At 42.3% G+C, this 25,127-nt stretch overlaps 1 protein-coding gene across 1 annotated transcript in view; it reads left to right on the top strand.

Annotated features, from left to right (window-relative positions):
- The window catches only part of klhl29 (kelch like family member 29), a gene marked incomplete at both ends in the record, with an annotated part of 157,202 nt that overhangs the window by 59,200 nt on the left and 72,875 nt on the right, over nucleotides 1-25,127 (top strand). The window contains 8 exon segments of the mRNA XM_083898757.1: nucleotides 148-286; nucleotides 399-450; nucleotides 452-472; nucleotides 474-490; nucleotides 6,886-7,082; nucleotides 9,610-9,722; nucleotides 10,544-10,690; nucleotides 22,579-22,777. Of these exon segments, the coding sequence (XP_083754883.1) occupies nucleotides 148-286; nucleotides 399-450; nucleotides 452-472; nucleotides 474-490; nucleotides 6,886-7,082; nucleotides 9,610-9,722; nucleotides 10,544-10,690; nucleotides 22,579-22,777 (885 nt within the window).

The raw sequence follows: 25,127 nt of genomic DNA, 5'->3' as shown, positions 1-25,127 counted from the left end.
ACACTGTTTCTGTGACTGGCCAGCAAAGTTGTGTTCTTTAACCTTTTTTTTTAACATTATTGTTCTGTTTGTTGTCATGCTGTTGTTGAGGAACATGTATTCTAAACCCAAATGTGGCATTGTCTGTTTCTTTTTCTTGTTCTACAGAGATGTTGAAGGAGTTGAACCAACAGCGCAGAGAGAAAGAGTTTACAGACCTGAAAATAATTGTTGAAGGCAAAGAGTTTGAAGTCCACCAAAATGTTCTAGCTTCCTGCAGCTTGTATTTCAAGGACCTGGTGAAAAGGTTTGCCTTCGCTTCCCCCTCCCACCAGCTGTTGATCCAGTCTGTTCTTTTCATAGGGCGCATTTGTGTCGTTTTCTTTTTTCTTTTTTCCCTTCCCCTCTCTCTCTTGCAGGTGTGTGAAGACTTTGGTTCCTAACACAGGGCCAGCAGCCATTCCTTCTTCCTTCCCACTCAAATGAATGTATTTGAAACTGGAGAAAAAAGGTCAACCCTCGTCATTACCTTTCCTCCCCATGTAGGGCAATTTAACCACATTTCCATTTTAATGAGCAGTGAAAATGTTCCATGACTGGGGATGTTTTAAAACTCACCAAAGGGCCAAAACAAAAGAATCATGCATTCCACACTTTGGGTGGTAATTTACCAAAGCCATGCTTGTCTTCTGTGGGCAGAGGGATTTTTGTCTCCCAAGCTACTATATTTTTCTGTTGCTATTTTGTGAGTTTTTGCTGCAAAGCAACCTTTTCATATGCTAATAGATCCTGGTTAGTTTAATAAGACATTTTGAGAGTCATTAACAAAACAAAAGTGCAGGAAGACAACTTAATGAACCACCACTTTCCCAGGTTAACACCACCCTTCACTAATGTATTTACTTAATATGGATCCAAGTAATTCCCCTACATTTCTTCATACCCCATATTTTTATTTATTGTTTTGTTCTCATGTGTGCCCGTTTGAAGAGAAAGTGTGTGTGTGTCAAGCGGAGACCCTTTTAGTGTCTCTGGACATCTGTGCACGTGTGTGAGTGTGACAGTTAAGTCTGATAGTGCAAGTATGTGTTTTTTTATCTGCCGTCTTTTCCCGGGAGACAACGCCATAAGTCCCTAATGTCCTCATCCTTACTTCAAATCCTTGCAGGTGTTTTTCGGCTTGATTGAGAGTCCCCGGGACCCATAGTTGTTTTGCCGCCTTGCTGTTTGTGTGCATGAGTGTGTGTCTTTTTTTTGTTCTCACTTGCATGGCTAGTGCAAATACAAAATACAAAAAGAAAAAAAAAAAAAAAAAGACACAGGCAGTAGCTGGCAGTAGCTGGAACGCCTTTAGGGGAAGTTTGCCACTTTGCCCCGCGCCGTGCTGCCTCCACGGCATGCTCATCAGAAACCTGCTTATCAGCTGTGGCCTGTTCTCTCACCACTGATACACTTGTTCCTCCTGAATGGGGACGGAGTGAGGACGACCGGAGAGAGAGAGAACAGCGATAGAAAAGCCACCGAGCCACGTCTGTACTAGGATCACTCATCTCCATGACAGCAACACTCCTAACACCCTGTGAATGAAAATGAGACACTCAGGCCTCCTTTGACTTTGACAATGGCAGAGAAGCTTCCTCAGAGACTAAAGTGACTTTGGATTTAACTGAAGCCCCAATGCCGGTGAACCTGTCTATCAGATTGCCTCGTCGCTGCCTCTTATCCAGGATGTACAGCAGCCAGGTCGTTTATGTGCTAAGACAGGGGTCCTTAAAAGACCCCGGTGCTCCCAGAGGAGTGGTCTGAATTTCATTAAAGCTCATTCTCATGCCCGCTGCTGCTTACACAGTGTGAATCTCCTTGTTAAATGTGACAGTTTAATTGAGCAAATTCTCATTAATTGCTTAATTAATTATAAAACCATTTCGTTTTTATTAACGTGACACCGTCGTTTTTCATCAGTATATGTCTGAAATGCAAATTATTCGCACTGAATAATAACTGATAACTTTGTTGTAATGATGTCATTTCGGAAGAACACGACACCATCGACAGCGATGGTTGTAGCAAAAGTTCTATTTTTAAAAAAAGCGTGTGGTCCCTTAGACTTGTATGGAAATGAAAGTTGTTGCAGAGGAGGACGGCAGTGAAAAGTTGACAGGAGAGGGACAGAGGTGTAGCACAAACAGAGGCATAAGAGCCACTAAAGAGTTTTCAGGGGGAGCAGAAGAAAAGAGGAGCATTTTGCTCATCGCTGTGAGGGGAGCGAAGCGAGCGTGGTCAGAGAGAAGCAAAGAGCCCATCTGTCATGGAGGCACAGCTCCTCATGAGCCACTCAGGTCACTTTTTTTTCAGCGCAGCTATAGAGTTATGCTGATGCTGCTCGTGGCTGGCTGCTGTCCACATTTTTATGAGGTCATGTAAGAGAGACATTGAGAGACAGAGACTTCATGTCTTTATATGTTCTGAACCCACTCTCCCCCACCCTTTTCATTCAGGAGGCATTCACTGCAGTTCAGAGGCCCTGTCAGCCTGCTGTAAACCACCCGTGTGTGTGTGTGCGTGCATGCTTGAAAATGTGTGTGTGTGTGTGTGTATAAATGTCCTTTACTTGAAGCACTACACACGTTTTACTGCATGTGTACTGTGTGTGTGTGTGTGTGTGTGTGTGTGTGTGCACGCACAATGCAAGGACATGGTTTTGTGTGTTATCCAGGCAGGCTGCCATTAGTCAGAGAGAAGGTAGAACTAGAGGGTGAGCGAGTGCACATCATACTTTTTCTCCCTGACCTACCCTGCACTCATACACACACACACACACACATACACACACACACAACCTATGACTAACTTACAAAATCAAGGGCTTTTTGGCAAACAGCTGAAATTTAGCAGCATATAATAGCAACGGAATATGAATAAGTAATGAGTAAAACACTGTAAATGTTACATTTTGCTGCATTTCTTGACCAGGACCTTCTGGCAGAAACGACCACTCAATAACCACACTTAAACATATCAATTGTAAATTCGACATCACATTCTCACTTTTTACAAGAATCCTAAAAACACCTGCTTCTACAATATAATGTACCTGTTCTCCTCCACTGCTCAGCCTCAAATAGGCAGGCCTCTCCTCCACGGTGTATGGTCATTCACCCCACCAGCTTACCCCGGTGATACCTGAGGAATATAATGCCTCTCTGAAATGTACGCACACGTCTGCCCTTGCCCTCACCCAAAAACCTATTACCCTACCCTTTAAAGGACCGATGCATAGAGCAGGGAGACCGATCATCTCCGGTAATTCCATTTTACCCCTCAGGATTTTCAAATAAGTGTGCTCTGCAGGCATTTAATTTATGGCCACTGCATCGGTAATGTAAAAAATCTTTCAGCAGTCCCGACACATGCTTAACGCCATTTGTTTTTCTCCCTTCTCCCTCAGTCAACCCATGGGTTTTCTGTGCGCCCGTGAGACAGGGAGTGTTATGACGATGAGACGGGCAGAGAGCTGTGTTAAAGCCCATTACAGTGTCAGCTCTGTGTGAACTCTGCAGCTGAGCCCAGAGTGCACGTAGCACACTGTAATACTCACTTTACATTTCAATTAGCAATATTATTCCGACTTGCTTCAGACATAGGGTCACTTCACCCACATCACGGAACCTATTTTCTGCCTCATGTAACTATATTTTGCTTAATTTGTCCTATGCTTTGCTGTGAATTTTTCCTGCAACATATTTTAATTTTGTTGGAAAATCTCTTCCGTTCCAAGGCAGCTCCCAGCACATAGTTCAGCAGATATAAAACATAATGCATTTCCTTCTCTAAATCTATAGCCTAATTAGGAGACACTTATACATATTTAAATATGCGTGTGCAGCCACCATGAATCATTTACAATCTCAGTAAATTGCCAGGAATCGATAATGTGTTCTCGCTTATATTGATTGTTAATTTTGTGTTATTTAAATATATATACGTGTTATTTAGTTTAAGTTCACTACATTCCATTTTCTTAAAAAAAAAAATGGTATGGATTAATTTTCGGCTAAGAGACTTTCCTAAGTACTGTAACTTATAATGAACCTGAAAGTAAATACTTTTGACCTCCATTGATCTGGCTTTGAGGCAGGATTTTCTGTATTGGATTCCTCAAAACCTAGGCAACATTTTTAAGTTTAAAAAAGCAACCATATAATCCTGAGACTATAGTCAGATTTGATTTGATTTTCGAACTCTAGTGTATTGGCTTTTGCATACGGCTCTGCTGTCACTATCAAGTTTTGTCAATCCAATGTCTTTTCGCTCTCATGCTGACAGCTCATACTAAGACGGAGGTTCGGGCTGTAAAACTCTCCACCTGTCATCCTGTCCTCTTTGTCCTGCAGACAGAAACTCAGACTCGTTCCAGCCGAATAGCCTTGAACTCTCCCAAATAATACCTCATGTTATGGATGGAATATAGTGGCCTCAATACTGGAATGCAAACATAGGCAAAAAAAAAAGATTGCATCCCAACACTGATAAAGCTAGCACAATAAGTATATTTATTGTTATAATTTATTCCTGATTTATGTTGTGACAGGATCTGTAAATGCAAGCCATTTTTAGCCCAGACTGTGTAGGCTTTGCATCTGAATAACCTTCCATCTTAACATGCCTTGGTAGCGCACGTTTTGCCACAGAAAAAATGGCTTTTTATGAAAAAGCTAAATGTATTCCCTGTAAAATGGGCTTTTTATAGGTTGAAGGATGTACTATGTGTGTTTGCTTATGTGTGTGTGTGCGTGTGCGAGCGTGCGTGTGCTCCCCTCTTTCCTCTCTGCTTCTTCTCACCACCATTTTTGACAGTCTTTGCTGATTTTAAGACTTCCTCTTGAGTAAGCGCTGCATTTTTCACAAACACATTTCTTTGCCTGAGTGTGCCCATGTTTTCCCTCCACTTGTCCTATCTCTCTCATGTCTCTTCTGTCCTCCTTGCCGCCCACTGTCACTATTTAAATTCAAGTCTGCAATCAGATGCAGCATAAATATCCACCTCCTTTAGAAGCTCCAGAAAAGTCATTTCCATAACACGAGTGCTCTGCTCAGACAAACCAGACTGCCACTCGAACTGGTTCCAATTGCACTAATTGACCAGGTTGATGAGCATGCTCTTCTTTTATTTTTAGCCCCTTTGCTTCTTTTCTTCACCACCTCCTTCCATCATTTTAACCTTGAACAACACTCCCCTTCCTTCTGTCTTATTACCTGCCCCCACTTCAGGGCTTTGTGTGGAAAAAGGGCAATAACACATGTGGCTTTTTGCTTTGCAGGAGGAAAATGAGTAACTACCTTGGTTTTTCCAGCCAATGTCCATCCAGAGACAAATGCCATTGTCTTTTATTTTAATTAATTAATTTATTATAATTTATTTATTTAATTTTTTTTTTTTTTGATGTCCTTCTCCCCTTTCACCTCCTGAGTGCGCTTTAAATGACAACTAATGACTCAGTTCATACACTACAGGCTACTGATGGTTATTGCAGCGGGGACAAAGGCTCTGTTTAGGTGTGATGGTGGATTTTTTTTTCGGGGGTGGGTGGGGATATCTTTTATTTTAAAAGACCAAGGCACAGTCATGGAACAACCCAACCCCTCCCTCAGAAGGATGGCTGCTGGCTCCCTGTGGAAGAACCGTCTCACCCTGCCTCCCCTTTCCTTTCGCTCTCTTCACTTCCATTTCCTCCCCTCCTCCCTCTCCTCTCTCTCGTCGTCACAATTTTGTCTACCTGTCTCATCTTGTTTGTTCTGTTGTCCATGTCTCACTAAATGCTGACTGTGTGTCATGATTTCTAATCCCACAAACTGTCTCCAACAGAAAAGTCAAAGACACAAACACACACACACACACACACGCTCACACAGAGCAAGCACATTATCACCGTGCTACAATGACTGACAGAAGCTAAATGCCTCCATCCATCTTCATGTAGGCTACTTTTCATATTGTTGATGTCCATAGCCGCAGGAAGAGACAGTAGTAGTGGGGGCATGTGTTCTTCTGGGCTTTGATTCCATTTATTCTGCCCTTGAGTGGATTATTGTTTCACATGGGGCATTAAACATGGGTGGCGGGGTGTTATTTAACGCACTCATACCTCCCAGGGGGGGATCCTGCATGTGAACTAATCTTGGCCATTTGATCCCGATGAAGTCACAACGTGGCCCAGCTCTGAGAGCAGCACTCCACTCCCTGCATATCTCAGACTTTGCATTACAAGAGGATATCATATTCTATTTAATTTGCTCATCCAAGCACTCTCTGGCACCTCTTACACCATGCCAGCAGGAGTGGATGCGCTGCTTTGATACCCAACACGCACACAGCAGTGGTGTATGTTCACCAACAGCGAGAGCTCTCCAGTACACCAAGCACACTTTTCATTCTCTCATATGTCAGCATGTGAGCTGTGCTGTCACCTTCTTTCTCTGTTTTCTGTCTGATAGCTCTTGTGTATTTTTTGCCATGTATGCATGTCCATCTCAAGAACTGTGCATACATTGAAAACACACATGTAATAAGCATGCCTGTCGAAACAACGTAATGACTTTTGCCTTTATTCAGAGAGGACACTTTGTTTCAGATGCAGCACTATATAGTTGCAAATGTGCTTCTCAGATAGAACAGTAGAAACCATCCAAAGTACTGTTTCTGTCCCTTTCACTTTACGTTGTTATCTTATTGTGTAATGATTCTCTTATTTTTTCCCCTTTCTTTGTACTGGCCAAGGTGTCTTATAGGTGTTGTGTGTAGCATTACATGTATCCGTCCCTTTCCTACTTTTTGTTTTTGCCTCCTCGTGTTTCCAATTGCACTGGGTCTAAACTCCTCTTTGTCTGCCATGATTGGTTAATCAGGTCGTCGGGGGAGACGCGGAGCGGGGAGACGCTGGAGCTGAAAATGAGCAACATCAGTGCTGAAGTGTTGGAGCTGCTGCTCGAGTTCGTCTACACGGGATCGCTGGTCATTGACTCGGCCAATGCCAAGACGCTGTTGGAAGCTGCCAACAAGTTCCAGTTCAACACTTTCTGTAAAGTTTGTGTGTCCTTCTTAGGTAGGAACAACACAGGAAACAGCAGGGGGGGTGTTTTGCATGTGTGTGCATGCAAGCGTTATGCTTATATCAGCAAATGTGCATATACTTCAGATATTCCTATGCGACCTTTCCTGCTGAATGTAGTATCTACAGCTTTGTGCATTTTCATACACTGTCGCGCTTCATCACTATGCACAGCCTTGTGCAGAACCTAAGGGTCCTTTTACTCTACCACATCACGCTCCGCTTTTTCTTTTTTTTTTTTTTCAAGTTCCCAACGCCAGCAGCTGTGTTAGAATTCTGCCTGCTAGCATTCTCAGCTGGGCTCAGTGCCTCTGATGTCGTCCCAGTGGGCAGGACCAAGCAAGGGGGCAGATTTATAAAAAGGTCACAGAACAATTGTCACTTAAATGTCAAATCCTCAGGCCTGAACCCTGATGGAATCGAAAAATAGCAGAAACAGATTGATACTCTGTCTTGATGCATAGACAGGGTATAGAAAGTGGAGCAAAGGAGGGAGGGGGGGGGGGGCGCTCAGGAGCCCAAGATGTCACATGACAAACCAAAAGCATGTTCCAGATTTTAGTGGGGCAGGCTACCAAAAAGCTGCAAATGTCAGGTTTTGCATTCCATTCAATAAATTGTTTTGGGTGTCGGTAACACAAGAGAAGTACATGTTCACAAAAAGGTCAGCGACAGGAAAGGAGTGAAACCAGAGTAAAAGAGAAGCAGCAGGCCATGGTATTGATTTGTTTTTCTCCATTTGGGAACAAAAAAAATAAAATGTGGGAAACAGGGAAGCCATTAGTAGACTTCATTGCCAGTGAGACGTCAATCCATTCTTCTTTGACAAGATACATGACATTTCATCGCATTAGAAGGCGAAAGTAAGCGTGTGTCCTTGATACTGTGTCAGAAATTATTGAAGTTTGTAACAAATAGCAAATATCTCCGTGACCCACTTTTACCACTTTGACTTTTATTCACCACTTCGTATTCACGCAAATAAAAACGTTAACATTAATCCTTCCAGATCTAAGGGGATTTACAGGTTTATCCAACCCATTGAACTCCAAACCCTTGTGTCTTTCATTAAATAAACCAATGAAAGGATAATGCATCATAAAACTCAAATACAAACATGCCCACACAATGCAACAACTCTTCATATGCACAAATGGCATGTCCGAGGGACATTTTCAAACAGCCTTTTGTTTATCCACGCACAACCCCCCCCTCACTCTGATGCAGCATGGAACCAGCTTTGCTCTTTGCTTTGGCCTTTTTGTTTAGTTGTGAACCAGCAGATGTTAGGTGACCTTTAGTGCCTGATGTTTGTTTAGGATAGACTCTCAGACTCTGTCTTTAGTGATAAAAGGCCTGGTGTTGCTTCCTTTTGATGGCTATTGTTTAATCAGGCCTCCTTTAGTGGACACAGTCACAGCTTTTTGCCTTTGTGTGTGTGTGTGTGCAGTACATAACATGCACCTTTCCCCTCCATGTGATAAATGGCACTGTGCGTTAAAAAACTAAAATTGCACACATACTACCTTAAACCCTGCATCCTTACAAGAGATCACAGAAGATTGCATAAGTCGTCTCCCCGCTGGCCGGGCTGTTAGGATAGTTTTATATTTCCTATCCTGTGTGTGTGTGGTTGTGTGTCTTAAGTAGACCCAACGATCTGACCTATTTAAAGTTCTCTCCCATCCACCACCTCATGCAGTGAACAGTGTTTTTGTGTTATTAGATGAGAATGGCCTGAAAAGTTCTGAGTTAGAAGGAAGGAGTAATGCCAGAGTTATTAAACTTGGCATGAATTAAAACCTTTCATGATACCTACTGCATTATTTTCTTTCCAGATAAACCCACACATGATATCTTGTTGGGGACTTTGAAAATTAAAGATATTTTGTGAACATAGGCACAGTTTGGCTCTGTAGTAAACTGTGTAATAGTTTGCAGACACATTCAAGACAGTTAGGGAGAGCCTTGAAGATTTCACCATCCAAAAAAGCATTGATGTTCATCACATAGCGATGGATGGTAGATGTTGTAAGCATCTCCAGTGAGGGAGTAGAGCACATTTTGCACAACAAACTTGGCATGTTGAAGGTTTCTGCTCGGTGGATGCCACAGCTTTTGACCCCTGATCAAAAGTGCACCAGGCTGATCATGTTACATGAGCAAGTTGAAGCAGGTCCAGCTGGTTTACTTGAATGTTTTCTAACCCAGGATGAGTGGTGGGTCCGCCACTTTGAACCAAAGACAAGAAGGCAGTCCAGTATAGTCCAAATATCTGCTGTAAAATGCAGGTTCGACCATTGCATCGTGGTCAACCTATGAACTTTTCATAGCCTTGTGCTTGTTCTGTCTTGTTGTTCTGCAAATACACACCGACTATGCTACCTGTAGCTTTCTACTGCTGTGGTCTTTTCATGGCTGTTTAAAATATGTTTATTGTTTTTACCTTGTTGTTATCAATGCGCTTGATTCTTTGTTTCTTTATCGTTTTTTTCTGCCTGCCTGCCTGTCTCCACATCAGAGAAACAGCTGACTGCGGCGAACTGTCTGGGAGTGCTGGCTATGGCTGAAGCGATGAGCTGCACGGAGCTCCACAACATGGCCAAAGCTTTTGCTCTGCAGAACTTCCCCGAGGTGTGTAGACGATCATGATCATCTCTGTGACTTCAATTATTCCTGTGGAAAACAAGGTCTTCCACTGAAGGAAAATTAAAATAAATAAATACAACAGTTACAAATGAATGATAAACTCTGCAATCATCACCACAACACACATGCCATAAATATGTTGTGTTTTTACACGGGTAGCATGTCGTGCTCTATATTGCAAAATGTTTCCATTCAATTTCAAAAGATAAGCCTTACGTCCAGAGCATTTTTTAGTCCTGACAAACATAAATATGGCTCCTTTTGTTCAGTAGCAACATTAAAATGCTTTGTTCAGGTCAGTGTTTTCACCACATGCTGTAATTTACTGTGGGAACACAATGTACTGTTCCACTGGCAATTTACTGCAATTTCCCCCATGTTGCCATGCACTTGCCAGGTACAGAAAACAAAATTAAAAAAACGTCAATCCGGCTGCAGCAGAAGAGGAAGGTCAATCACACAAAATCACTCAGGACAGATAATCCCTCTGCTGCACTCCAGGGTCTTAAAGCTCATTGCTTTTTCTGATGTCACCTCTCTTATCGATGCTGCCACAGGTTTCCCAATGTCTTACAACATATAATTGTCTCTTTGCCTCTTGTTGTCAGTATCTTAGCTATAACTCAAGCGTCACATTTTCTGCTTGGAAAACTCCTGGAAAGACCAAAGCAATGTTCAAGATATTATTTCTTGGAATCCTATAATCAGTCATAACATTCATGACATTCATGAATGAAAATCACATCAGGAGGTTAAAAAAAAGGGGGAAGATTCAGCAGTTTAACTCAGTTTTATGCTCCCTTCAGGTGGCAGGACAGGAGGAGATTCTGAGTGTTTCCAAGGAGGACCTGGTGGCTTATCTGTCCAACGACAGTCTCAACACAAAGGCTGAGGAGCTGGTCTATGAGACGGTCATCAAATGGATCAAACAGGACCCAAACTCCAGAGTGCAGGTAACGGAGAACTAACGAGTACATTTACGAAGTGCGTGTCAGCTCTGCAACTTTACCCAAATGACCACACACACTGCACACGTATCGCGAGACAGAAAGCAACATGAAGCCCTTGTTACCACTGACAGATACTGTGCAGATAAATGTGCAGATAGTGTGTGTCTACAGAGCTGCATTAGTGTACTTGTTATATCGACCCTCTTCCACTGAGAGCTACACAACATGAGAAAGCAGACGGGTGACTCCTCGTTGTCTCTTGGTAGTGTTCATCAAGTTTGTGTTTCATATACGGCCCGAACACAGGAGTTGTTTACAATCCCACGAGCTCTTTACCCCCACAGTGTGTTCATGTTCTTAGTTACATTTTATTTGATTTTGTGACATTGAACTGTATGAAAAAAAAAATAACAATAGGAACGAAAGCAGTGGGTTTTCTTTTCTACTACCTGGTGTTGAATTTATTCCTCGAGACTCTTAATTATAATCAAAGGTTATTTTGACACGAAAGGTACTGACGGGTACGGCAGGTCAAATTTTATGAAACAGGGAATCAATAAGCCTCAAGGTTAGAAAGTTAACTCCAGCCAACATTCATGAAAAAGGTAAATAGATTGCTGCGTTGACGGTTATCCATCCAGTGGGGAGGAACCTCAGGTCATGAGTATTTAATGGATTTAGTTACAGAAACCATGAATTTAAAGCCGATGAATTTAAAGTACTTTACCGCTGTTTAAAAATGGAGGTGGGATTATTATCAGATATATTACACCAGTTTGTCATTGTAAGAGTCATTCAGTCAGAGTAATGTCTTCTCATCGCACAGTGAAGTGGGGAAACACTTACATCAGCTGAACCAGGTTCAGTGCCGACCTCTGCGATCAATGTTACTTTATCGGCACCTACTTTTATGAGACACATGCGTCAATATTAGATTTTCTTCACCTTTTTGGATTAAATATTTAGCATTTTCGCTTTTATATGTGGCTTTATGAGTTCATGGTGAGATTTGTCAGTGTAGAGTATTGAATGCTATACAGAGCACAAGGACAAAGTGTTGCAATTCACGAAGAAATAGTATAGAAGAGGGTTTTTCTTAACCATGTGTACCAAACTGTTCAAATCCACTGAAATTGGACTGTGTGTGCTGACTGATGGGAAAATTTGACTCGGTGCAAATTCATAACAAGCCACATGAAGGCTAATGTACTGTTTTTTTAAAGAACATACGATCCCTGTCCGCTGTGTCAAAAAACGTCCAGCCAGCTAAGTTCGCTGGACTCCTGCAATCACACACTCTAATGGAGAGGTGCAGAGGTGAGTTACTCTGATGAAGTAGAGCAAAAAAAAAAAAGAAATGGGACATTTTCCCGGTTGTCTGAGCAGCCCGCCGCACTGGTTCCTGAGAGGAGACACCAAGTCACCCTGTCCCCAAAGAGAGGGAGCAAAGATGAAGGGGTAGGAAAAGAGTTGGAGCGAGAGGAGGAAGTAGAGCGAGACAGAGGAAGACAGAAATGACCGTGTAGCGATTGAGAAAAGAGAAAGAGATGAGAGAGTAATGAAAAAGTGGAATGGAAAAAAAGAACCCCGGTGTTCTAATCTGATACCCAGTGGTTTGTGCTTCTGCACAGAGCCATGACATCCAGGGAGAGGAGATGTGATTGAGCTCTCAGCCAAGCTCAAATCTCCTGCCCATGTGTGACTGAGAAAAACAACTGCCACGGCCTGTTTTGGCAGAGAGGAGAGCAGAGAGGGAATACTGACTGCTTCCCTCATGCCACAGGAGAAGGTCATGCAACCCTGAAGGCTGAGTTTACATGCGTGGTCCAGCAGCAGCTCATCATTCCCATACCCGCTCTCCTCCATCCCGTTTGCCCGTCGTTTGGAGGCAGAGAGCTGAGGAAATCACTCCCCCAGAACCTGTGACACTTTTTAATGACATGTCAGGGCAGGATGTCACAGCACTGCTGAAAAACTCAGGCAAGAGGGAGGAAAAGCTTTAAGCCTTGAGCGTAGTTCATATGCCTTTGCATTCGCTGTAGCAATCGTGTTATGGGTGTTTTTGTATGTGTGTGTGTGTCTGTGAACATGCTGTGGGTTGTAAGCTCTAGGCTATAGAGAGGAAAAGTGGCATATTGAAGACACTGAGTATATAATATGCACCTTTCTTTCTTCAGTATCCTGTCAATAACATTCAGTGGCATCAGGAAACTGGCTCCGGACATTGCTTAGAGGCAGAGGAAGATGAATGTATTAATAATGGTTTGCCATAAGACACAAAGTCACTGCATGAAAGAGGAAAAAAAGCTGTTACGGTTGTTTTTGATTGATTATCGTTGACGTTATGCTGCTGCGCAAGCGTCTGTGCGTGTGTTGTTCAGTGTGTTTGAGGAAATAGATTCCACCTCACTTAGAAGAAAAAAAAGAAAATAAACACTAGCCACTTACTTAATCAACCCAAACATGATCGAGACTATTTTCTAAATTAATTTCATATCGTAATAAAACATGGGCCTCTGCAGCAGGTGTCTACCATATAAAATCAATAATCAAATTAAAATTGAAATATTCACCATAATTCATGACAATAACGACAGTTCATAAATTAAAAAAAATACCCTTTGTTGTATAGCACCAAAATACATTTACTTAATAACGTCCAAACATCTTACAACATAGATTCATCCACCTATGTATAAAAAAAAGAACATCAGAGAAATGAATCTGCCTCCTCATTATAACCTTTAAGACACTGCAGCCATGACTTACACAACCATCATGTTCTCTCTGAAGGGGCTGACACAGAGGGACCTGTCCTTCTTTTCACCCAGACGGTCTTTTGTGGGACAAGTCCAGACACACGGCTCCAATTATAACAGGCTGGCCTCTGCCAAGTCCCTGAATAGGACCTCCATTACGCCTTACTTCAACATATTTCATAAAGGATCCTTCCATGCCAGGTGCCTCAATCTTACAAAGGAGGCTGATTAATTGGCTCTTTGGAAAGTGCCCAACTAATGAAACGGCTAAAAGGCAAGTTAATGGTGTTTTCATGATAAAAAGAACAGTACCGCCATTAGCAGGGACCCACTGTCCACTCATCAGAAATAATAGTGGCCTGCCCTAACATTTGCAGTTTTCAGTCCCAATTAATATAGATAAAGGTATTAGTTCACATTGCTTATGATTTCCTCATTATTTTGGGGATTTTATACAGTTGAGTCTGGTAATATCGTCCTCCCACACTCACTTAGCATGAATAATTTTGCCAGAACAAATGATGCTATCATTATGTATTTGGAGTATAACATTATCAAAGGACAAAAAAGCTTTGAGGCTGTGAAGGGATATAAACTGAGTTTCCCTCACAGTTTTACACTTCATTTACCTTCAGAACTATAAATGACCTTTTCACCGTAAGCATCACTTTTCATTTAGTGATTTCCTATTCGAGCTTTTTCATCATTGTTCACACTCGCAAAAAGCTAATTGTGTATGCAAGTTTTTGTATTTTTTTTTTTAACCATGAGTAATCAGTCACCTTTGAAGAGGAAACTGAAAGGTTAGCAGAGCGAGGGGAAATGAAAGCGATACAGGCCTCCGCCGCCATGATCTGTGACAAATGTGCACTCTTGAGGAGATGCAGCCACGCAATGGAGATTGATGCAGTGAACAATCTTTCCTTTTCCTTCTGCGTCCCCGCCTCTTTTCCTCTTTGTCTCTTCCTCTCTAACTGACATGTGCAAACACCTAACACCATGCACACAAACACACACTACTAAAGCACCCACACAACAGCAGGACCCTGATGCAAGCCAGCGAGAGCCCTGGACCTCTATTCTCATCTGTGTCCTTTGTCATCTCACTCGTTCCTGATGTGTGCAGCCATTTTTTTTTTTTAACAACAGCTGCATTTCCAGAGCAAGTCAAAGGCATCTCATTTCCACTGGGTTCTCTTATAAATACAAAAGAGCTGCATGACTGATACAGTGCATCGAGAACAAACAAAATCCACCCTGTGTTCAAAGGAAACAATCTGTTTTCCCCGAGCTCCATAGGACAAAATCAAAACATACTAATAGAAGGGGAAAATACGGACGTTATAATTCATGGAGTTGAGAAACAAGCCAGAAAGTTTCCTGGAGTGGCTTTTCCTAACTAATTATAGTTGCAATCAAATTAATAAAATCGTTTTTTTCCCCCATATTGTGTGATTGAAATCATGCTGAAATAAGCCTCTGAGGAGAACACATGGCACCTGTCAGTAGTTGCTCTTGGCAGCAGTCGGCGTCTGTCGTTCGCGACATCTCTCTCTCCATCCCCCCATCCACCCCTCTGGCTGCTGTGCACCCATAGAAGCGCAGGCACACAAAACACACAAACACGCTTGGCAAAGCATCGCTTGAACTCAATTGAAGTGATGTTTGCAAGAGCATGTTTTACTCATCCATAATCTGTTACCGGAAGAAAAAACGCACAAGCACATGTTTTCACAGAGAAACCTGCACACGCACAAAGGGACGCCGAGCTGTGGTCATTTCAGCTGAGTGGGTTTATTACCGACGCGAGGCTAAACATGGGCACATGCTCTGTTGAACGCACTCTTGAAACGCAGTGAGTGAGCGGACTATTAGTGCATGTGAGTTTGAGTTTGAATGTTTTATTTCCATTCAGAGCTGTTTTTTTAAGCGATGGCTCGTCCATTCCTCACACTAACGCAGTATAGTCCCTCTCTGCTCAGAGCCAAGCAAATAGATATCACCATTCATGTGTCTTTTTTTTTTTGATGTCGACGTGGCAGTGAATCAATTCACTCACAAACATGTTCTGTTAGTCTGCACTGACGGCCATGGAATGGGAAATGTGCAGTAGACATTTGTCATCTGTGCCAGAGGATGGTGTCCAGCGAGCTTTTTCTCTACTGCCTGTGACGGATCAACTCCCATGCATGTGTTTTTGTGTATTGCATGTGTGTCAATGGCGATTGCTCTAAGACAACAAGGAAACTTCAGCTTCCTCTATCTATCTCTATCACTAGTTCGTTCAGAATCAGCTGTTTATCACAGATGACGGATCGTCTTATGTGATGTTCGTATTCTCACAGCAGTCTGGGACGGCACAGAATAGGTTTTTTGGACAAAATGTGGCATCATCTCCAGGGAAGCTGGGCTTCTACATGAGGATTTTTGTGAGGGACGTGTACGTGCACACATGTATGTGTACATGTTTTTTATTTCACTGGAACTGTTGTGGTTAGGTTAAGGTTAGGCATTGATGGGTTATGGTTGAGGCTGTCTAAATGAACGGTAATAAATACAGGGTCTGACAAGAACAGAACTCCCTATCTGTGCAAGGTCATTTTTGTTACCTTCAGATGAGGCTGAACAATTAACTGTTCTTACATTATCTTACGTGATAGTGTTCCATCACTATATAACACAGTAAATATTGAGGTGAAGCGTGACTTGGCTTAAAAATAATAATATATAAGATATTCAGGACTTGTTCAGCCCTACCTCTGGGACCTTTTCTGGCATAAACACTGATCTGTAGTCTTCATGGAGACCAAAGCCTTTCAATAATGAGGCAGAATCTCATTTCTGAGTAAGTGGTTAGGTTGATAGGCAATATGTGAATATTACTGAGGTTAAGGTTTGGCATCAACTGGTCATGGTTAAGGGTAACGTTTTTAGTGAGGCTGTCAATATAGTGTCCTATGAGAAATAGCAGTGTTTGTTTTGCAGTGGATGCACTCTGATGGTGGCCGCAGTGCATGTGTGGCACTAAGATGACCTCGTGCATCTGTGCACTGTGTGCAAGAGAGAACTCATTAGGGAGGTGAAGGCCCAAGGTGTTTGTTGGGCTGCATATCGGAATGCAAGTGGATAAACATATGGACTCCTCATAAAATCACCTTGTCCAAGACTAATAGAAAAGGGGAAGAAAATGTGTGTTGGCAGAGCATCTAAAAGTAGCATCCCCATATGTTCTCAAGGCTCCTGTGGAGACTTTCCATATGCTCGGTGCGTTACTAAACACCTTATTAAGAATGGGGAAAGATTCTATCTTGTTTTTTAGATCTCCAATAAGCTCCGTGTCTCTCTGTTGGCAGAACAGCTTAAATTATTTGAATCATTTGATGTATAAAGCACACGTGGATTGCGTGTGCGAGTAGGCGTGAAGATGAAAATGATCAGGTCACATCTAGAGGGACAGCATTCACATTCTCCTTGCGTGCCTGTGCATGACAGAGAGGCTGCTTGAGAGCTTGTCTGAGATGGAAAGAAATAGTAGTCGGATATATTCCACCTGCACTTATCTGCTAAGTGCAGACACGTCAATCACTAAAGTTTTGTGAGGATTCGTATCAATTATTACCATATCTCACCGGGTTTGTATAGACAAATAACAAGCTAGAGTTTTTAGCACAAAACTGATACGGCGTCCGCACAGAGTGGGCACTCTTCACCCACCATGCATCCAGAGAGAGCGGCAAAAAGCCTTCATGCCTTTGGCTCCATCAATATGTACTTACATATTTACTACTTAACACCTGAGGAAGCCGACGGTCTGTTTAAATTCTGTTTGGAGTATTTTGAGGTACAGAAAAAGTCTGCCTCCAGCTCAATTTAAAAATGTAAGAAATCTTGACTTATCCAGGTATGCACAAGGCACAAGTGTTGAGTTTTCTCCTTTACTGAAGAATTAAGCCTTATTCTGATGCCATGAATCTGTTTGCCACCAAAAAAAAACAAAAAAAAAACGATTTCAGCCACAAAAATATTCACCAAATTCCATTTTTGATTCATTTTACAGGTTGAGGCCGCTGTGAAATAGCTCAGGCATGTAGAGCAGGATGGATATGATTAATGTAATATTTTGGTGTCATCGTGGTGCAACCGTGTTTAATTAATCTGTCGAGAAACGCATACCGAATTTAAAATTCACCCTTTTAAAAACAAACACATCACATTCCTGTTGTCACTTGCACATGTTCTCCAGGGCAAGGTCTCAACAACAGTTGTTATCATAATATAATTTAATTCGATATTAATGCAACAAAAGTTCAATAATGTATTGATTTAATGTTTATGCATTGTGCAAACACACTTTGAGATATAACACGATTAAGATATGGATTTTTATACTTTATCCTGGACGTGTACAGTGTTCCTCTGTTGTTTGCTGCTCATGAAGAATTGAAAATCTACAATCAACTGATTTCTTCATATCTAACTCATCATTTGTCATGATAATTGAACATTTTTATCATGATGACCTTTTTTTTCCCCCCACATTGCCTAGTCCTATGTCTACTAACAGCTGCAGGGAGCCATAATTGCTGCAGGTAAACAATGAAGCCAAAACATCCTGGAACAAAGTGTTGCCATGATGCGTGGGTGATGCCATTCGGATCCAGTTACTACATGATCACAGTCCGTCTCATCCCAGATGTCAGTTATGATGTCTCACCTTATAACCAAACCTAAAAAGGGGGAAATAATGTTAAAATCTGAGCCCTGCTGCTAACAAACCCATTACCAGTAAGTATATGTGAAGGTAAATAGTGGCATTTATAAGCTGTGTGGTGCAAATATGGAATTACTCCTCCCCTAATGATATAAGTGCATTTACTTGATGGCAACCAATTTAAAACAAGACAACATAGTAATTACAGTGATTAGAAGCCATAAGAGAAATGAAACTGCCCACTCTCACGGCGTTCATGACCCCCTCTGCTGACTAGTTGAATGACCCACATATGAGCAAGATTTGCATAAAAGCCTGTGATTAGATAAGGTGCTGCCACCACTGATGGCAACCACCAACCACCCATTTAGCATCCACAAGTGGCTCAGTGACAAGTGCTTAAAAATGGAAAAGGAAGGAAAAGACAAAGTAGCTCATAAAATCATCTCCCCAAAAGAAAAAGAAAAAAAAAAAATAGGATAGTTTCAAGGTGACAACCAACCAATCTTGGCTCTTTTTGTTTTATTTTTGAAACCTTGCGTACAATATTATCTGCAGTAATCGCTGCGAGCTTCAGTGGCTGGCATGACACCGGATGCCTTTTTTTGGGGGCCTGAATACTTTGGGCTTTGGATTTGAACATTAGCAGCAAGTGTGCAACTCTCCCTCATTTCCATGCCGATGTATGCGTGTGTGGGAGGAAGAGCGAGGAGCAGGAATGGAGGTGGAAAGAGAGGCAGAAAGTGAAAAAGGAGTGGGAGAGATAGTGAGTTAGTTAGAACTACAGAGGAATAAATAGAGGGACGGAGAGAGGGGGATGAGGAAGGAAAATAGCCATGAATTATCCTACCACTTTCCATGTGCACGCAGACACATATTGAAAAATATCTCACAATAGAATCCACGGTTGTTTATTCAATCAGAGGTTAGCCGCGGTGACATGACATTTGCTTAATCCTTTCAGCAAGATTTACAGTGAAATCAGCCGTAGGACTGAACACACCAGCCAGATTAACAACAACAATGACCCCAACCATCGCACGGTTGTAATAGAATGGAGTCACGCTACAGACCTGGCTGCTGCAGGGTGTCCATCTGTCTCCTGTACTCCTGTACATGTGGGTGTATTTACTGTATGTGGAAGCAGTCCTTACCTTTATGCAGAGACCAGATGCTGCCTCTTTGAGGTAGTTTTACTGCCATTTCAAAGATGTTTGGCAAGTGAAGACAGACTTCAACAGATGTGCGTTTGTGTGCAGCAAAGACTCGCAGATGGTACTGTCGACGAGCACTTTGTTTTTCTTTACCTCATCTGCTTAAGTTGAACTTGATTTTCCCCGTACGTGTGCGAGCAAGCATTGACGTGGACGCGGTTTTGGTAAAGGTAGTGAGGACGCGTGCGGTGCTTCAACGCAGCATCATCTGTCCATCATGACTTGAACTCTCGACCCGCTATAAGTTCCTGAAAGCAGCTCGCAGTGTTTAACTTCGGCATCAGATGCCATTTGTGGTAGCAGCTGAGTGAAGGGGTGAGGGCATCTCAGCTAATACCGTATATAACATGCTCCAGTGCAAATAATTGAATTGCTTTATGTAGTGTTAAAGAAATAAAGAGCTGAGGTCAGGTAAGTGAGGGTTGATTAGCTCCGTTAATGTGCTCACACTGACTGGGCGCGTTCTTATGTGCCCTCCAAACGACAGGCACTCTCAGAGGAGCAGTGCGGACGCACAAGAATGGTGAAAACTTGAAAGATTTTTTTTAAGGCTCACAGAGCTGAGTGTAATCAATGTGCTGTAAGCAACTCTGCAATAAAAAAAAAAAGATTTGACCAATTTGAAATAGTAAAAAAAAAAAAAAATCAATATGTGGAGGTCAATGTTGATATTGCGTTGGGCCACAACGAATAAGAAACAAATAGGAAACACTGAGCTTGTTCCTAAGACCACCCCAATAACCAATTTTCTCTTTTTCAACATTATAGTTATTTATCCAAAAAATGTGCTGCCAAATAGTCGGTGAAAACAGTATATACAGTATGTGAACATGATGCAAAGTTATACATTTTTTGACAGTTGTGGGCGTTTCAGTTTCACCTGTGCTGCATGTTTGGATATTTGGCTGAAACCCACGCAATACATACTAACTCACAAAGACTAAACTCACAACCAGGGTCTTCTCACTCATCCGCCTGCTGTTCAAAACAGCAGCAGATTTTCACCACGCAGCCCAAGACTTTTCAGCTCATTTATTTCCACCATGGTACTAAGCTCACCACCTGGCTGAAAACTGCCCTATGTGCAGTTTTAATATAGCTCTCAGGGTCAGAACGGTCAGTTCTGGACCTATTTTTGATGACCTGCAAATGCACATGTATGATCTCAGGAGGTGAAATTAACTTTATGACTTTCTAACATTTGTACCAATTCAAATAATTCTGTTTAAACAGTTTTTTTAATAGGATGTTTTTAAATTTGGCTACTTTCAATCACTGGCATGTCATGAAATGTCTTGGGTGACGTTGTGTGTGATAGAAAAAGAGCAGTAAGCCTGAAGTGTAAATCACCTTGGTTTGAGTGTGACAAATCTCCCGCTATGAGGGCACTTTAATTGGAAATAGTAGCTTATCCTGCCTGATTCCATCCTCAGGAACACTGCTGTATGCTAAGTAGCTGGCTTTGACTTCACCTTCTCGCCGTGTGTTTGAGCTGCGATGCTGCGAGAGACCGCCCGTGTTTGTGTGGACATCGAGCTGTTTGTTTGATAAACTGTTGGATAAGCTGTTTGCATTCGTGAACGAGGGGAAGCGGGTTCACGCCCAGCTCGCTCAAAACAGAGGACACGTCGTCTGCGGGATTTCTCTTGACTGGCACACAACCGTCGCATTCACTCTCCCGCTTTCTCTTCGATATCTTGTCATATCTCTTTTCTTGTCCTGCTACTTTTGTCCTCTCCTCTCCTGTTATCCTATGCTGTCTTATCTCCTCTCTGGTCTAATGCTCCCAGGATGTCGGTTGTGAACAAATGGGACACATGCCAGAGTGGAAAAAAAAAAACCCTCAGGTGGGAGAGGGAGATGCTTAGGCAAAGTGTCAGCTTATTATTTATTCTCCCCCCAAAACAATGTTTCTCCGAGTCTGTTGTTTTGTTGTTTTCCCACGTGGCCTCGGTCACTTTGCTCTCAGCTGAAAGGTAAATGGGGTCAGTGTCCATCCAGCTCTCTGCCGCTGTGTCCGCACTTGTTCACGGCGTTTACTGTGTCGACGTAGATGAGACATCCGTGGGGGCACAGAGCAGCGCAAATGCACTTATACAGACAGCAGCCGCAGGAGCTATAGACACGGTCGCCATGGTAACAGTCAGTCCTGTGTCTGAACACCTTTACAATATTAGCACATGTGAATGGTGACTGTATGCACAACCAGCAATGGATCAAACAAGCGCACGTACACAGAGACACGTGTTGCTGTGGTCAAAAGATTTTCATTGTTTTCATTTGTGTAAAAACCCTGAAAAGAAAAAATCTCTGTGTGTTTATTTAATGTTGAACTGTCTCTGGTATTGCTGTAGCATTCTTGTTTTGGATCGCCTCTTGGCTTGAATAGTTTCTTCTTCTTTAGAAAAAAAGAAGAAAAAAAGTGGGTCTTAATTTAGCTGCAGACGGAACACTTGCTGTCAGAAACAATCAGAAGCAGAAGGTAGAAGTGGAAACATATCCCCTGCTGCCTTATTTCGTCTCTTGTGGCTTTACAAAATGTACCTATAAAAAATGGAATGGCAAGCAGATCTTTTGCCAAATGTTATTTCTGGCTTTTTATTCATAGATGAATAACTTAATAACAGAATTTGACAACCTCAAATGTACATGAATAAATATGCAGATTGCGCCGTGTACTTCCGCTACATTTTTGAAGAATATTCTCCAGAGGACATTTTTAAAGAAACAAAATACACAGGGTGATGAACTAGAGCTTTGAGGTCCTGACAGTTACTTATCTAATGGTCTCGTTGCAAGTAGGTTTTCTCACTCGGAACAGGCCGTGCTTTTATAAAATGTGACATTAGATATTAAATGAGCTGCTTTTAATATCTTCTTTTAAGTTCTAAAAAAAAAAAAAAAAAGTGTTATTCGTGCACTGAGAAATATCTCATAATGAGGTTGGGAGTTAATCCAGCTGTTCTTTGAGAGGGATGTTGGTGTCTGTGTTCACTGACTATGATCCAGTGTTTTATCTGCTATTTGACTAATGTTCACATAACATCTCCTTGATCATTCTTGGCAGTTTCACACAGTCTAAATTGTTTTACATGTCTGACGACGCTGTTTCATTAGTGTTTGCTTTTTGTTTCTTAGTTTGTGTGCCTCTGTTTACGTTGTCCCTTTTTTAAAAAAACGGTTCCTCTTCTCTGTCTGTGTTCTCAGCACGTGTCAGAGCTGTTGGCGGTGGTGCGTCTTCCCTTCATCCACCCGTCCTACCTACTGAACGTGGTGGACAACGAGGAGCTGATCAAGTCGTCGGAGGCGTGTCGCGATCTCGTCAACGAAGCCAAGCGCTACCACATGCTGCCTCACGCACGGCAAGAGATGCAGACGCCCAGGACCAGGCCGAGACTCTCTGCTGGTAAGCACGCACACACACACACGCACGGTCTCACTATTAGCAGAGACAAACTGCCTCATCTTAAGCCGGGCTGACGTCCGAATAATTGAGGAGGTACATGATCTGCCGCCTACGGGCGTAATTGACCCAGAACACATAATACCAACCATCCACTATTTATATTTTCCACAACAAGGTGATGCAGAGGTCTGGTCTCCACAAGGAGTTCCTGGATTGCAATTGCAGCGTCGTGATTTTAACCCACAAGCAGAAACGGGTGATTTAGATCTCCACAATATTTTCCATACAATGACTGTTCTTCCAAACTCGCACTGAAATATACAGAAGGGGTAGATTACCATTTTTCTATCAAATAGCCACTGGAGTTGAGCCTGACTGAGTTTACAGTGAAAAACTTGCCAGCCGTAACAGCGTCAGTTTTGTGGACTACGAAGCTCTTTTAAAGCGAACCCAGACGCATAAACGTTTTCTAACATCTCCGTAACACCAGCTAGGCACAGTCGGGTCTGTCCTTGCTTCCTAAGCAACCAGCCAACCATTCCTCATCCAACTGCTGCCAATGTCCAAGCCATTGAAGACCATGTTTGTTTACATCGTTAAAATCAAAGGATCATTCATGGATATTGGAAGGCGCCTGCAAATTGCTTTTGGCTGTTACATTTTTCCCTCAGGTCGGCCAGGAACCCAGTCTTTTCCCCCTGTAAAGAGCTGCCTAATTATAGTGTCTGCATGGTGTTATGAGCTTCACACCAGCACACCTTACCATTCAGCTCAAGTCATTTTATGCTTGGTAGAATAAAGATAATTGCCTAACAAATGGCATTTTATGCCGGGGTCAGTTTTACCAGCAAACTCTGTTGTACACCCAGTGTGTTTATTTGTCGGTTAACAAACACTGGGGGCATTGTTAATATTCTTGCATTTTTAATCGCCTATAATGTAGCCGCAGGAGGCTTTATAAGGAATCATTTTCCTCTTGACAATAGACATTTGTGGCATTACATGCACGCAGCATCATCCCATTACTCATCCTCGATTCAGTAGTTTCTCTTTGTTTTCAGCAGTTTCTTGAAGCGCTTTCTGCCAAGGCCCATTTTGGAGTGTTTGGTATGTGCATAGCAATATGCGTCCTACAGCCCCATTATGCAAACTGAAGTGAATATTGATTCACGGCATCTTGTGGCTCTGTACAACAGAATTATATAAACGCATAAATGCTGCTCGGTTGAATACATTCATGATGTATTATACCCCGATGGCTCATGGAGAAATATATGTATGTTTTTTTTCCCCCGATCAAGTTTGAAACTTCTTTGAAAGAAAGGCTATTATCGTGATTTGGGAACTGGGCGCAATGTTTGTGAGTCTATATTACATTAGGTGAATTGTGAAGAACTGTGTGTACTGCTCTTGCTGTACAAATACATAATAATGTACTTTGCCATTTTGTTAAGGCCTGTGTGTGTGTGTGTTTTTTTTTCTGCCTGGACATGCAGTCCAGTGTGTCTGGGTGCATGCATGTGTTGCTCAGCCATCTGCTGCATTGGCCAAGATAGACTCTGCACAGCAGGGAGCTTGGTCCCTTGGACTGCAGGGTAGATGGACATTGAGGACAGAGAGAAAGATGAAATAAAGGCAGGACGGTAGAACTGGACGTTGTCGCAGAATTTAGCTGCCACAGAGTGGACAAGAACATGAAGGGACAGATGAGGGCAGGTCAGCATGTCGCCAGAGATATTGAGGGACAGAATAAGCCACGCGGATCGGGAAGGAAATTTGAAGGGCAGACGTTTGATTGAGTTTATTCCTTGAGCATGTGTCTCCCTGTGTAAGCAGTTTGTGTGTGTGTGTATTTTAAATGTGCACAAGCAGATGGGGCACCACCTGAGCTTGGTTGATAAGTCTGTCAGGCGGAAAAAAGAAAGGAAAACTGCCATCCGTGAAGCACTTCTTGCTGAGCGCAGTCAATCTGTGAACTTGTGAGTCGCGTGCATATGTGGGTGTAGCAAAGTGTGTGTGTGTGTGTGTGTGTCTGTGTCCGTGGAAACATTTTGCTCGAGTGCCTCAACATTCCGACTTTTTACTCATGATAACTTTGAGTCTAATTTCTTTTTCTTTTTTATAAGCCTACAAATTTAGTTTATCCTTGTGAGACAGATTTTTAATTAACAGTCTCTCACATTTAGATTTAAATCTGCTCGTCCAAAGATAGGAGTCAGACTCACAGTGCACGTGTTCTCTTATCATTCGTTAGCAGACACCTCCAACACTGAAATACTGAGGCCTCTATCAGTGTCTCGTCTGGATTTATTAAAGCAGCAATTTAACATTCAAGAAATATGTTGTTTCT

Source organism: Microchirus variegatus (assembly GCF_963457635.1).
Source record: "Microchirus variegatus genome assembly, chromosome: 12".
Classification (NCBI taxonomy): domain Eukaryota; kingdom Metazoa; phylum Chordata; class Actinopteri; order Pleuronectiformes; family Soleidae; genus Microchirus; species Microchirus variegatus.
Note: the sequence above shows the minus strand (reverse complement) of the source record. Positions and strands in the feature narration are given on the sequence as shown.